This window comes from Saccoglossus kowalevskii, chromosome 17, assembly GCF_978046115.1.
Source record: "Saccoglossus kowalevskii chromosome 17, keSacKowa6.1, whole genome shotgun sequence".
NCBI lineage: Eukaryota > Metazoa > Hemichordata > Enteropneusta > Harrimaniidae > Saccoglossus > Saccoglossus kowalevskii.
Window position 1 is genome coordinate 28,157,883 of NC_140657.1, and position 16,641 is coordinate 28,174,523.

The following is a 16,641-nucleotide window of genomic DNA, read 5'->3' on the forward strand; positions in this document are numbered from 1 at the left end:
TCATGGAAACCCCCGGTAAACTTGACGTACTGGGATGGGTAGTGAGTAACAAATAACATCAATAATGCATATATGTATATATTGTTGCAATAGTGACCCGTTGTACTCCTATCGTTTTGTTATAACCATTGATAGTGGACAGATTCAATCATTATTATATTTAATATGTATAATTGTGCTTATTTATGATTGCGTTTGTGTTGATTTCATAACCGCCGCGGGCACTTATAATGCCGCCAACATTAAACTAACTATAATTACGGGTGAAATCGACAACAAATCGGGCATTCCCCTGAGACAAGTAATAATTACAGAAACACAGTCTCCTGTTTCAGTCCTCTTGGCAATTTGGGTCCAAATAATGAAGCTTTAAGACCGCATTGTGAGAAGGGAATATTATTACACAAAACACGATCGTTTTAATTACTTTTTAATCACATACATACATTCCTTTGTTATTTCCACATGACAGGCTATTGCAGACAGTGTTTTTCCTCCCCGTTATCTCCAAACTGTTTCACGCGGCAAATATTCAGAGTTTCCCTTTACTTTAGTTTTTTTAGTAAATAACGATAATTCTCGTTCTGGGTCTTTACTTCCATGAAAATGTTTTTGCAGGATTCAGGTGACAGATACGTCACGGTGGGAGACCGTTGCCATGGTGTAACCGCATCGGCGCAAGTTCCGATCAAATCTCAACACATTTCTTAAATCATGCTCTTTTAGCGTATTCGGTGGAAATTTGATTTCGAATATACAAACAAAATAATCTGAAAAAAATAATTTGTAAACATTAGTATATTATAATGTAACCGATTCTCTTTCATACAGTAACTGCAATGTCAACGCTTTCAAGATGGACGGACGGTATTTTTTTTACGTTATTTTTGGCTATTTTTCTATCAATTCTATATAAATATGACCATAGTTTTAGGGATTTGGTTTACAGGAGTTGTTTCCAATTTGGACAGCGTTCCAATGGGAGATCTCTCCCAAGAGATAAAGTATATGGAATGATTTTCTGCACTGGCAGGGGATACCTATGTTCGGTAAGTGTGCCGAGAATTACAATAAATTAAATATTTCAATTATACCCATTTATTTTGAAAATTATATTTATGTACAAAAAACATAATCACACTGATGGACGATATATTACACCGGACCGATTTAAATATATTTTATTCTCCGCACTATGTCAATTTGGTCTATACCAATTATGGATTGACTTCCAACAACTTGAGTATCGTGAAGAAAACAATTTGAGGTATTTTTTTCTAATTACCCATGGTGCAATGTTGTACCGACTGGGTAGTGATACGTTAGTCCAGAGAGGGGAGCAGAGTTTATATGTCGAACTTGACTCTAGATGCATTCGTCTAAATCAAAACCACGACTATCACCTGTATGATAGTTAGTCAATAAATTTACATCTTGTTTGAACAGAACAGGCTGTACTCTGAATACGACACGCTACAGTTACCAACATCCGGGTCTTACAGAACAATTCTAGAATTTGAACACTGGTACAATAACTATTACCAGTCACTGTTGAGTTATGGGAGAACAGTGAGAGGTCACGTGAATAGGAGTTATTGAGCTTGTTTGAAATTTTTGGAAAATGCATCCGAAGAAAACACAATATATGGTATGATCTGTCACAAAATAAGAACGTTGCTTTGGCAGTAAATACACCAATAGTTCAGTATGTCATAGTGAAATATTTTTTGTGCTTACGATCCGAACTGAATTACCCGGCTTTTATGTTTGGCCAAAATCCATTTAGTTTGCCTTCGCATTTTGTGACTTATCGGAAGAATACCGTTAACTTTGCGTTAAAATAGCGTCTTTGTTTTACTATATTGTTCCTACCAAGATACAGTATGAAGCAGTAATATTTAAACATGCTCAAAGTTATCCGCATTTTTCAAAAAAGGAACTAGTAGTTATGCACAGTACAACTTCATGTATGGAGGTCACGGTAGATGTATGGTACAAATTTCCGAGTTGATGGTATTAGCAAAATGAGACAGAGAAATCATAATTTTTCATAATATAAGTTTAAATTTAGAAAACCAAAGTTTCGTGTTTTGTTTTATATAATCTGCTTAAAATTGATGTGAATAAGCTATCCTGTACGTGCTACCGCGACAGACGGCTTACCGTACGTGAGAATCTTTAGAAAAGTGCGCCCTCTAGTGATACGCCAGCCGCTAGTACTGCTAGCGGGTATATGTGCAGCCATGCTTCCAGAGAATGTGTGAACCGTGCGCTTGAAATCTCTTATGACTCTGAATTGCTGCCAAAAATAAAAAAAAGCCTCCGGACAGTGACCACGACAGCTGGTATTCGGAACCAAATTAGGAATCATCGGAGCATCGGTGTCCTCAGCGTATAATTGATGGATGACAAGTGACCTCCAGCCAATTTGAAATATGTGCTTGCGCCGTAACGAGCAGCGAACCATGTCGAACCAATCTGATGCCCATTTCGTGTGTGTTCTAGGGATATTACGTGAAGGACGTGGTCTCCGGAGAGGGGGAGGAGGGGGTCTCATCGGGGTTCACAGCATACAAACGAAGTATATATAATATGCATTAGTACGGATAACGACACGATATGTGGTGCGATAGAGATGTGCAGAAAACAATTGTGTAAGCAACTATCATCACCAACCCTGGGTTGGTTGTCTGATAGTGGCGGCGGCACCGGGGTTGGGTGGGGGTTGGCAGAGGGGCGGCCGCCCACCCGAAAAATCATTGGAGGGGCGTGCCCCCTCCCCAAATCAAGCTGAAACCCTTTGTGTCAGCTAAATTTGCCCAAAATGCAGGAAATAACGTTTCAGAGGGTCTAGATTTCAGATGTCGCCCCTAATGCAAAATTCTGTGCCACCGCCTCTGTCTGGGCACGGTTAATTTTTAGTTACTTTTTAAGTATAGGAAGTGGTTAAGGATAGGAATTCTATTGATATCCTTATCCGATTAATTCATTTATTTGTGAACGCTCGGGTCATTTGTAATCCGTTTGTCCGGATTAACTTTGAGAGAATGCCTTTTCCGGTTGAGTGGCATAACACCGTAGTGCCTCGGATCATCGGTAAATGGTCCCGATTATTATTTTCATCAAATCGAGATCTACTCGATCTGTCCATAGTCGGTAAAATTAATAACAGTGTAAACATGAGGGCAGCTGCTTATTTCCCCGAAGGAATGTGCACCCCAAACTATGCCCAAACCTAAAACTTAAATAGATCGTTGGGTCAACTTACTGACCCGCGAGTGGAACAGACCTCAGACTACTAGTCCTCAGACAACCAATACAATTCTTTTCTGAGACTAGTCTGAGGACAGGCGTATTCATCTCCTTTCACACAAATGCCCAGTTTAGTGGGTAAATTGCTTTAAAAAATACGGTTGAGAACAATTTCTCCGGCCTCATGTCGTTCCGTGGCGCGAGGGAATAACATATCATTGCATGACTGGTGCGACCACTCACACGAACGTAACCGAAGTTACACGGCAGGATTCTCGATATCGCCTCACAGCCCCCGGCTTTTTGTTAGAGTGAAAACACCAACACCCAGACTGCATCGCATAATCACGGGGCTACAACATTCTCATATATGGCCAAGACAAATAAATATTCCATTATTTTTTTGTAAATTTTATATTTTATATATTTTTATGTATCATGTCAAATTATTAAATAAACGTTACATGGCTGATTCTGCTGCAGGAGAAAGACAGTTTGATCAGATTATTATATCACTGGGGCACTACTCGTTTCTTTTTATTACATTACTTGCATTACTTCTGTTCAGACGTGGATACTTAAGACCTGCTTACAAGTTTTGATTTTTGTTGTTTTTATGTTTCGAAAATAAAATAAAAATGGCTAAAATACGAATTAGTGTTGTTGTGTTAGAGTGGTCGCGGCCGAAATAACAAACGGTCACAGCCGCGACTTTCGCTTTCACTGCGATTTTTTGCAATGAGTAATAACACCTCAACAAATATTATTAAAAAAAACAAGAAAAAAACAACATATGAAGATATTTACGTGCGTTGATTTTAATTATTTAATAACTTTTTTTGCGCGCGCGGATTATTTTTTGTTTAATTTTGATCCCATTCCACCAGAAATAGGATGCGCTACGTTAACACCAACAAAGTAATTAAGAAATACATACAAACACACATAATGAAAAATTCCGACCATCAATATATCCTCTTTGGTAAATATGTACCGAATAAGTCGTACAAAACAAAACGTGCTGAGCAAATACATCGTAGTCATCACTCTAAAATTAGACAGAATAAACACACGCAATGAAACTGCACCGCACTAAATTGGGGGGTTCTCACGCTTGGTTTGAGAAAAAGGCGGGCTTTCTCACGAAATCTTCACACGGGTCGCTATTTTCGTGTTGGGACAGTTCGAGAATTTTCAGTCTGCACGTGGATACCCGCATCCACTAACCGCCATTTTGTTTTTGAATTATTGGCATATGCAAATGAAGCTGCCCTTATTAGAACCAAAATAAATCATGCACACGTTAATTTCTCAAGTTGCCAGCCACGCTATTCGGTGAAGAGAGATGGGGTTTCACACTACGAACTTTGAATATTTTCTACAAAACACCATCGTTAAATTGTGCACATTCACATGCATAGTTTTTTTAACAAAATTCTGAATATTTAGGATGTACTTTCCCGTTGCGAGGTGTTGAATTGCAATTGGTTGGGGGTTATTTTCTCTACTGGAATGTGAACTATTTCGGAGAGTATCAGTGCACAGTAAAATTCCCACTTTTTCGCAATTTTTTGGTGATCAGTCCGATATTCCAGCCACGTATTAGTTTCGACACTATTTTGCCGCTTTAGTATAAAACTTTGTCCATGTCCCCCCCCGTATTTCACGCTTATTCGTTATTCACATAACCTCAATGTGTCAGTATAAACAAAATTGGAACTGACAGGAATTCGTCACGCGAATGACACGAACATGACATGAACATGACACGAACATGACACGAACATGACATAAAAATGACACAAAAATAACCAAATCTCGACATTTTTGAGCAAGATGACGAATATAACATAAGTTAATAAATGTACTATAGGTTCAGCGCCGATTCGCAATGGATATGTATAGTGTAAAACATGTTGAAATAGCTGCACACAATTCAATCGACTTTTACTTTTGTTTAATCGTTAGATTTTCAACTAGCTACTTTGTGAGAACATACTTTCTGTTAAATTAGCTACATTTTGAATAGCCGAAAAGTACGGATTAACTAAATTGGAGCTAAAATACCATGCTAGTCAGAAAGTTATGCAGTAATATGTTTAAATTAAGTATCCATTACTTGTTTCAAAAGTGAAAAGGATATTAGATCACGAGACTGACCAGATAAATTGATACAAGAATTTGGTATGATTAAATATTAACCTTAACATGCCCAGTGTTTTTGTGTCAAACTACTGAATAACATAATGCATGCTGGGAGTTCTCACGTGAGAACACATTTTATCACTCTGTATAAATAAGTCCGTGACCTTTTTTTTATTTTTTCAAAATATAGTTCTTGACTTGTAATATAAAATAAACGTGTTATAACTATCATATTTAAACAGACTGTGTGTTATTCTTGTGTTTTAACTTCGTAGTCATGGTAAAGATAATAACACGTTTTTTTATCAAAAATTTGGTCTGTGACTCCATTGACCATGTATAGCAACAACAACTCTAGTCACAGAATATCAGCATTTTTAAAGAAAGAATTACAATTTTATCGAGCAATTTTCTCGTTTATGTTTGCTGTTCTGTGTTACGATTCCGCTACAAGTATAAAAGTTGCTTGAACGTTCAATACTGAATGTTAGTTTATCGCTAAAAAATATGACGTGAATGATGTTATAAAGCGCACACATATATTTACCTTTTGTTGGTGTGAATTGAAGTTTTATTCGCCGCGCCACCTGTGTAGTATTCCTATAGCTTCACGTCCGTAGTTCACGTGGTTCTGGTTCGTACAAAACCAGGTTTGTTTGGACAGTTGGTTAACTCGTCAAATAGGTCAACAATGTTCGAAGCTGACCGTCAATTGTATGGATTGGTTACGCCCTCATCCCAATATTGTACAGTATTTATTTATTTGTTTATTTACTTATTATATATTTATTAATTTATTTTATTTATTAGAATACATCTTCACCCGACCTCCCCTTAGCCGGGTTCACGTGAATAGATTGCGTCACATTTCTAGTTGAAGCTAGTGTGGTTTGAAAGTGACGCCATTCGCTGAAATAATGAGTCGAAGTTGTACTTTAAAGGGCGGCGGTCGTCGCGCAGGTGCGAAATTTGTGTTGAAAAACATTGATTTTCTCGCAATCCAACGCGCTTTTCTAATGAAATCACGAGTGCGAGTTTTGCAGTGAGCGCCACTTGCACTAATTACCACCGGCGACTCCTTCGATACCTTCAAATCACCAACAAAAATATCTAATTAAAAGCTTGGTAACATCTCAGTTTGTACAAGTTGGTATGCGTGACAGTCAAAATCGCCATCTTTGTATATATAAGACCCATATTTCACGCATGCGTGACGCGACGACCACCGCCCTGTAAGCATAACAAATCTTTATGTTGCTGTTTAAAGGCAAGCAGAACAGCATTTTTAGTAAATTGGAAATGTTGTATCTTCTGGAAACCCAAACTTTCATGACATAAACAACGTGGAAGTGCGGTAGTAACACTCGCTAGAATCTACTTGATTCAAAATTGAACATCGGGAAAATTTGAAGACTGGAAATTATGCATAATACTGAAAGTGGGGGGGGGGGCGAAACATAACGAACCTTTTTTGTCGATACAAAATACATATATTTGTATACGAGTACGCCCGTTATCACAGGATCAATGCAAATAATATTTAAAACGAATTGAAATGTGTTTATGCGTAGTAGTTCATCATTTGAGATGTTGTTTATTTAATTTAATTATTACAAAAAACTAACATGCAATTAAAAAAAATTAAATAGAAATTTACCACCGCGTGGGAATTGGCCTACCTCATTTGTTTAATTGATTGACCTCATTTGACCTAATCGCTTGTTAGCGTGTAAGAGTATTAGTGGGCCGAAACACAATTTGTTGACTCGATATAAACGGCAATTTGAGCAAATATGTTATTTCTCGTTTTCAACAGCAATATTTATTTAGTATGGAGTATATAATTTTAAACGTATGATGACGAAAACGAACATAAATGAGTTAATGTATTCAAGGCAAACGTACCAAGAGGGATGTCACATTTCCACATAGTATCTCTTTAACTTCGTAACAGTATTTCAGTCAGTCAAATCGACAGTGTCACGTGATGTGTTTGGTTATCGACCAATCGGTGGGATAGGGTAGTTGACACCTGCTGATTGCACGCGTTTGCGCAGGCGCCTCCAATATGCAAATTACAGAAATCCAGTTAAGTTCGGCACGCCGTGCTGACGCTCTGAAACGGATGGATGCCTTTTAAAGAGACGGTACTGCGTTCACTGGGTGTGCCGAATTTTCTCCTTAAAAATCCATCCCCTTCATTTGCATAATCAGGCGGTTTATTTAGCGGCGATTGGAAGTAGTAGCGGTTCAGATTGGAACTAGTCGCAGTTATCTACACAGAGACAATCGATTCATTGTACCTCCGATAAACTAGACCCACATCCCAACAAGTCTACCGTCCCACTAACAGCAATTCACTCACATCGCAAAAGGAGTAGTAAAAAATGCCTCGCTCTTTTCTGGTAAAAAAGTGCGGAAAAAAGACTGGCTACAGTAACTCTGTTACGCTGACAGTTCCCACCGTGATGGTGCCGTCCCGACATGAATCACCGATAGATGACAACCCGCCAGCGTCGCAAACGGTGACACCTGCACCAGCAGCCATCAATAGCAGCGACATATTCCGGGGAAAACCAGCGGACATAGTCACTAACAACTGGAAAACTTTAAGTCCAAGAATCGGACCAATCCTACTGATACCGAAGTGCCTCTCTCCGAGCTCCGGAAGCGCATTTACCGCCGTCACCCCGCGCAACCAGCTGGAAGGTAGGGTAATTTCCACCTAAATACTTAAAATTGTTTTATATCCATGTGAGGTTCAATTTTTTAGTTTTTAAATTTCAGTTTAATATATCAACAATGTATATTACTGGGAATGCACTGTTTATAATCGGGTTTAGTTATGGAAAGCGGTGTTTTCTAAATTTGAATTGCATGGACAGCGTAAAGCGTGAGCTTTCAGGTTTGTGGAGAGTGTAGGGGTAGGGATTTGACTGGGTAAATTGAATCGCTCAAAATACTCCGTCATAAATTGTGAAGGGTCGAAAAAAACACAGTAACTAAGGGCTAAAATCTGTGTCAACTAATCCATTTTCAGGGATTTTATGATCGAACATTTTCCAATCTCTTTGAGCCGATTTGTACCTTTCTACAAAATTTCATTTTCTATTTTTGTCCGTTACCGTTTTTTTAAGTCCTAGCGTGTTCATAGCCTACTGGACAATTTGTTATGGCTTTTCAAGTAGTAACTCGTCAGGGGATATCAGCACCACTAGACATTTCACTAACATACATTTTTCATCGTATATATATTTCAGAATTCTCTAGTCAATACGCCGAATTTGGACACTCTGAAAATTACGAAAATCCGGCTGTGCCGTCCACAACTAGAAAAGAATTGGTGATGAGTAACGGCAAACCCGGTATGCAGATGGAGCTGAGTGGAGACGTACGACAGTGGCCGTGTGAGATCTCCTCATATACCGTCCCATCGCCGCCCCCGAATGGTAAGTCATCTGAAAACGCAATAAAATGGTATAATACTAACACTATCGATCTAAAATAATTTTTATTTTTTAAGATAAAAAAATAATCCAGTTTAATTAAGAATGTTGCTTTAAGTACATGCTATTTTGAATGTTCGGTGTTTACCTCTGACAGGCTCGTCTCTACGTGGTGGCGCTGCGCCGTAATACTGTAAGCGACCCGTTGCTAATGAATTTTCACTTTATTTTTTTTGCAGGTTTCAACAAAGCAATGGTAGAGCTTTTAAAGGACGGTAAGCTCAGCTACACCGATGTATATAGAGCACAGTTCGCGCATGCCGAGAAACAAATTCTGAAAACATTGACGACCGACCAACTTTATTGGCAGCACAGCCGCCTGTCCCCGTATAGCGATGAAATGGACGATGGGCTCGACTTCAAAGGAGATTTTGACTCTCAAAAAAATATGTTGTCGCCTATCGCCGGATCATTCGCTTGCGTGAGATGCAAGAAGGTATTCAGCACTCCTCATGGATTGGAAGTACACGTACGTCGGTCGCACAGCGGCAAGAGGCCGTACGCCTGTGAAGTTTGCAACAAGACCTTCGGACACTCCGTCAGTCTCAGCCAACACAAGGCCGTCCACACACAAGAGAAGATATTCCAATGTAAACAGTGCGGGAAAACTTTTAAACGTTCCTCAACTTTGTCTACACATCTTCTCATCCATTCCGATACCAGACCATATCCATGCGAACACTGCGGGAAGAGATTCCACCAGAAATCGGATATGAAGAAACATACATACATCCATACAGGTAAATATGATGTATTTCACTGTCCGTTAAAATTAACTAGCTTGAAATTACTGAACAGGTGGTTTTGACACCTACCTTTCATCGGTAATAATCAGTCATATCACACCAGTGATTATTCACTGAATCGTCGCCAACCGCCCTACCAAAATTAAGATAAATCTCTGAAAAGAACTACAAATTTGTTTATTAAATTCCATCAGCTTCTATTGTTTATTTTACGTCAATTTGGAGAGAAAATTGAGAAATGGATCTCTCCTGTTGAGACTCAATTTAACCGGTACCGTACCATTGTGCATTTGGAAATGAGGTTTCTTTTTAGGTGTGTATACTTATGTGTGAAACCAAACTTCCCGCTGCTGGTGCGATGGAATATTTGTTTGAATAATCGCTTTATTCTAAGGGAAAACCACGTTCACACTGGGAGACCGCGAAATGTGTGATTTTTCTCTCTCTATAGTTTCAATTAAAACATCACGCAAAAGAAAGCAGTATTCGTTGTTATGGAAACATGCAAATTAGACATTTTACAGCGAAGTCGTTCCGCCCCATACTACTGTAACAATATATTTGCACGAGAAACATAGTTCAAATTCGTTGAATTTGTTAGAACATAAACCAACCAATTGAATTTCAGTGATACTTATTGTTATTGGCTTATTATATGATTGTAATTAGATTTAAGTGGCGAGACTTTGTTATCGGCGGCCTGCAACAATCAAACCTTGCGCTATGCACAATGCACAGGGTTAGCCGCGGTTGCCGAAAATACATCGTAATAATGGCCACGCAGTCCGACGCTTTATAAAAACAACATCCATAACCAAGCAATGTTGCTATAAACCGGTCGAGTTCCTAGAGCAATACACGAACTTGAGAAGTTTTAGAATGATATCTTGTAACAGCGTATCGGAGTTGTCCTCATCACTGTGTTTAATGTGCTTATAAGTGTTCGAACTATGGCTGAATTAGCCTCGTAGCAAAAAAAAAAACCTCGCGCTGGCCGTGACTAGAAACGTGTAAATTGGATAGAAATAGTCCTGTGACATATGTTATAATCAATGCAGAAATCATGTCTCTGTCCGCACAATAACACTTGTTACCAGTATATCTTTGTTAACGGGGACTGAAATTCTCTCCAGAATAAACAACGGAATCCATTTTCTATAATTGTATAGTACGCTCCATAATGGATGACATGTCCTCGTTCGCCTATAGTAGTTCATAAAATGCTCTAACATGGTATAATTATATCATCTTCAACGCAAAATAACAATATGTGGGAATGGAATTTCGTTCATTGGTCATGTCTGTGGCTGGTTTGCGACAGTCATATCAAGTGGTATTTTTTTTAACGCAGAGCAACGATACAAACATGGGTCCCAGGGCCAACCCGCAATTGTCGCTGTTCGCGTGACTGCCCGCTGACGTCCGGGGTTCTAAGTCCACACCGCGTATAACTGTGGCACGCAATAATGGTCCTAGTATAGTTTTATTGTGCCAGTTGAAATACCTTTCCATCGACGATGATAGACGACCGACTCAATACAGTGCGATGACGCTGTTAACGCGTATGTATATACTCTTTTCAAAATGTTGATTCCACATTCGAGGTAGATGAAAATATAATAAACTATGACATAATTTTAGGCTGCACCTAGTGCACGAGTATTGGATGACGATGACAAAAAAAATGAAGTTAAAACCGCCTCTCGTCCCAAATATGAGTGAATATATCAATTTTAAAAGCGGTGCATGCTGTACACTTTGTCTTATTCGTGGTAAATCCACTCGAGCCTCCGTGCCTACTATACCCGATACTTTTTTCTTCTATTTATCCCTTTTTTTACCGGGCCCGCGATCTGAGATGTGATGTAATGTATACGGAATAATCCGGACGTGAGTCGACGTCATTTAGGCCCGGAATTTCAAACTGGAGCACCGTTTTACGTCATACTTTTTTATCGCCCGCCGTTAAAAAAGGAAAAAAAAAACAATCTTCATACTGTCGTCGATCTAGGCGGGTAAGTTTATGAGGCCGGCGTCAGAGTCGATTGTTGGGCAATGAAAACTGTATGAACTGAGAACCGCTAATTGTTATTCGAGTCAAATAGATAACAAACTCTTGATGAAGGTGGAATTTAGAATTGGAAAGTCACTCTGCGCACTCAAGCGTAGACATTTGATAATTTGCATAGCTGATAGAGTCGAGGACTCCTCACCGCGTTCTAAGTGTGTATCCCGATTGCCAGGCCTGTTAAAAGTCATCTATATTTTACAAAGACGGGAAACGTAATATAAAATATTGCACGGTTATTTGCACTCCACTCCTGGCGTACACGTGTATTCAATTGGGGTGCAGGAAGCGTGCACGCAACATTTATATCATTCTGAATGGAGAAGATGAGCAAACATTTGCGAGTGCTTTTTTTTTCATAGTCTGCAGCGAGCCACAATAGCAATGTATAACCCACTGGAGACTGTTAGGCTTGCCTGCAATCAAAACTCACGTATAGGCCTGATTGTATTAGCCTTGTAGACATTTAGCATTGATTTGACAAATCACATAAAGTTTTTCTTCCATTAAAATATCAGAGTATTGATATATTTAGTTGCTTGCTCTGTTTTTTTTCTTCCTAAAAGCATCGAACGTTTCATAGAATCCCGACTCCGGACTACACTTCGACTATATTCGGTCGGTTTTCGGGTTCCCACTCACCTTCCCGCCTGTGACGGGTTTTCCACGCAGTCCCTGTCAATTTCGAAGCTGAACCAAACTGATAACATTAACTTCATTGATGTAGTGTTGATAACATATCATTCGCATCAACGCATTCCACTGCACATGATGTGTATATAACAGGTCTGGACATGGTGATGTTTTTAACACCGATATTGCTTCGGGCCTTTTCGCAGTATATATTGAGGAGACGAAGCTTGGTATATAACGGTTGATTTTGAATCTGCCGTTTGTTGTTGTTGTTGTTGTTGTGTTTTCTTTGTTGGTAGTGACTATTGCGTTGTATCAGAAACAAGAACACATTACTATTTTTACGATTGATGCTATAGCTTTTTATCGGATTAAAAAACAATGGTGATTCGACATTTGTCTTAATTTTTGCAATGGGAATTTCGAGATAACAATACAGATCGTTCTTAGACTAATAAAACAGGTTTTAAATGCGAAATTGGACTTTTTCTAGGCGGCAATAAAACTATCAAACACGAGAAAGACAAATTAAAAGACCATTCTATAAAATGTCTGATCTAATCGCTGATAGTGATATCGACATGACCTAAATTAAGATAAATTGATCTAGGATTAGACACTGCAAATTATCCGGTTTGATCAGTGTTGATTTCACCAGCCAGAGTGCTTTATTAAAACAATATCGACGACCTTGCTTATAAAACGTAATTTCCACGCAATCACTCGATTCTCGTTCGATATGTGTAACAGCACACACGCGCGGGGACCGGTGATTTATGCACGGCGCTGCTGTTAAAGCATTGCTAACGACCTAGTTGAATAAGACGGGAAACCGTGGTTTCCTGATCCCATATCGTGACTAGTAGGCATATCAATGCCGCGTCAAATCTCCTCACTTACCTGCCATCAGTTCGCCACAAACCCTGCTTTATTTTGGTTTCCGAAAACATTTACGAAAATAGATTTATATTACAGTGGATGAATAGGAATTTGCGACAAACAATAAATCAGTAAAGATTGTTTACGACAAAATGACAAAATTAAAATAGTTCTCTTTGTTTGTAACTGGTATCATTTTACGGTGATGTTGTTGATGAAATCTATGAACAAAACAACAACAAAACAATTGTCAGAGCGCCATTTTACGATTATTCAAATACGTACGATTCGCTAATTGAAGAACAGAAAATAAAACCATGTGCCATATGTTGAAATTGGATTACAAATCAAGATATATTTGGTGAAAATGAGACATTTTATTTCGCGAAACATTCAACTTTGATGTAGCATATACTGTAATATAACCCAGCATTAAAAAAACGATCGTGGTATATAGGTGTCCGCTTAAACAGATTGTGTTGGATTCAGACCCGCCAACATACAGTATGCAGGCCGTATTTACCCAGTGTTGCCGAGACGGGACTTTTTCCGCCCAAGGCAAGGAGTCTCTTGTTCTCATCAACGCTTTATTGACCTTTTTAGCTCCACCGATTATCTCTTGGGGCTCGTACTTTGGGCGCTAGGCTGGTGCAAAGCCAACTGATATACTGTGTTGCGTGATACGCGGCGAGCTCGGGAATTCTTGTCGGACGGAGGCGGAATTTCCGCTATCTGTCTATTGGCAATAATTGATTTTCAGTTTATTTTTAAGTTTAAACAACATCAACTCAACCAATGAGTATAATTTTAAAGATTCTCTTATATAACTGTGCCCTTATATAACTGTACTGTGAATAAATGTACCAGCAAATTGGTCGTTTTAACGCGGAGAAGGGTGATTCGGGCAGTAGATCGTTGTTGTCATAAGAACGGCGTGTAAATTAAAACACAGTTTTTTCATAGAATTGTCGTTTTTTTTTTTAAAACTGAAATTGGTAAATATTGTGTATGCCCAATGGATTGAGTATATATAAGGTAGTACATGGAAGATAATCCAAGTTATGAAATGTGCGGGGTGTTCACGTGCGCTCGCCGTTTGTAGCTATCTAAACATCGCGAGATAAACCGGTGAAATGGGGCATGTTTTGCTATTAATTTTGGGGAAACAGATTGGATGGCGCGAACGCCGCCTGTCACGTGCCCGCAGATAGACGGGCATACGAATAACCAGTCTGGCCGAACCTCAGTACGGTACGTGAGAAAAAAAATGGTAAAACATAATGTAGCCATATATCGTGTTCAAAAGTGCAAACTAATAAGTCATCCGCAAAGCACCTGAGTTAACAACAACTTCGTATAGACTGGTTGAAATTATTTAACTCTACAGACTTGTCTTGCAAAAGTCTCGACGTTATTTTCATGATTAGGATGACGTCATTTTGTTTTGAAAAATTAAATTGATTTTTCCCGGTGACGTGCCGTGATACGTACAAACGTTGTCTCGCAAAGCCGGGCCGGAGGGAAACATTTCTCTACGAAGCAAACACTCCGAAGAACGCCGGAAGAACATCCCATACTGCCAGATTGTCGACAGACCATCGTATCAAAATCGAGTTGCTCATCAGCGGTGTTATAAATCAAATTGCTCTTATTCTGTATCCCCTTTTGCACTTTGTTGTCACGCACTGCATTTGGTTGAACATACGGATAGGCAGCCGATCCCTAATGTAAACATTTCAGAGTTGTTTTCCAGTATGAAGCATTACGGGCCCGTTCTTCGATTATATTGATAGATTTCCAGTACATGACACAGTTTCGTTGTTTGAATCCGCATATTGCAGTATGGTTTTAATGTTTTAGTTAAAATGTGGTGGTAGTTGATTTCAGACACCTGATCATTATTATTTTCGTGTATACTGTTCAACAGGCGGCATTAAGTAGACCCACCCATTCACTGTCCCCGATACGGCCGACAAATCGTGGTCCTCCCTTGCCCGGCTAAACTAAATTGAACTGAACGTTTGAATTAAAACTGTTCGGAACTTCAAATTTATTTGGAGATCTTGACTTTTCTTCAGTTCATAAACAATTTTTTGGAGTGTGGCGTACTCACGTAGTTCATGAAACCGAAATTCAGTAGTTCTGCAGTTCGATATCTAATGTATTTTCTTTTCTTTATCTATTAGGTGAGAAGCCCCACGTATGTTTAAAGTGCGGTAAAGCATTCAGCCAGTCATCCAATCTGATAACACACAGCCGCAAACACACCGGTTTCAAGCCCTTTGGTTGTCAATTGTGTGGAAAGGCGTTCCAGAGAAAAGTCGACCTGAGGCGACATCTTGAAACTCAGCATCCGGGCACGAACATATTGGGTAACATGATCACGAACTTGAAATGAATCACGTGCGTGCATACGCCGTCTACGACGAGAATATTAAGAGAACGAAAGCTGTGACTATTATTAGTAATAATTATTACTAATAGTACTGATTGGATCTGAATTAAAAATTCTGAATCCGATGATTTTACCTATGATGCACCGCGGTTGGAACCTGGACATTATTTTTTCTGCATATAGTGTATCGACGCAGACGACTCTGAAGCAAATGCAACTGTCACAATTTCTAAGTGCACAGTTTAGCTGTAATATTATGCAGCTTATAAAGTAGTCACAGAATGTAGCTAAATATATATATATATAATAAATATTTAGAAAATTATAGCAGAACACATCACCAAAGAGGTTTTTTTATGATTCCGAAATCCACATTTTCACAGATATGCAAATTTATTGATTCGACCTTTGACACAAACGTTCCCTCGCAATGAATTTTCACAACTAATTGAATGTACAAACAATACAAAGTTGGTCGAATAACCGAACTTTGAGAAATAATTTGAAACAAAGGAGTGTTTATTTAACTTTATGTGACGAAGTTAAGTTACTACCGTTATGTACGAACGCACTGTTATGGTGAAGCTAAGTTTTAAATCTAGCGAATAAAGTCTGTTTTTATAATACTTGATTGTCGAGTCAGATGATTTCAATTAGAGGAGAATCATATTTTTTTCTGAGAGTGGATGGAGTTAGAATTGTCCGCCGGATTTGTATTTTTTCGTTAACTTTGAAAACATGCATAATTTATGATCTTGGAGGGGGGGCAAGCTTACCTCCAGTCTGTAACGGTTACTAATCGTGCCTCTGTCATGTTCGTTTGTTTGCCTCCTACCCACTAGAAATATAATCAGTCTCTTAAATCGACACTTGTCACGTGTCTGTGAGTCAAGAAATTTTGATAGAATTATTTGAACGATCATTATTTTGATTACAAAAACAATCTATTGGACATAAGTCACGTTGTACCGTCGGACTTTAGGCTAGAATGCATTCAATAACATTCTGTAGGACCCC

The 16,641-nt window shown here is 38.8% G+C and overlaps 1 protein-coding gene across 1 annotated transcript; it reads left to right on the forward strand.

Moving 5' to 3' along the window:
* Positions 1 to 7,527: 7,527 nt before the first annotated feature.
* Positions 7,528 to 16,250, forward strand: LOC100366772 (uncharacterized). Its single transcript, XM_006821398.2, has 4 exons — positions 7,528 to 8,106; positions 8,658 to 8,846; positions 9,083 to 9,643; positions 15,416 to 16,250. Exons 1-4 carry the CDS (start codon positions 7,785 to 7,787, stop codon positions 15,625 to 15,627), a joined length of 1,284 nt encoding a protein of 427 aa, XP_006821461.1. The 5' UTR covers positions 7,528 to 7,784; the 3' UTR covers positions 15,628 to 16,250.
* The last annotated feature ends 391 nt before the right edge of the window (positions 16,251 to 16,641 follow it).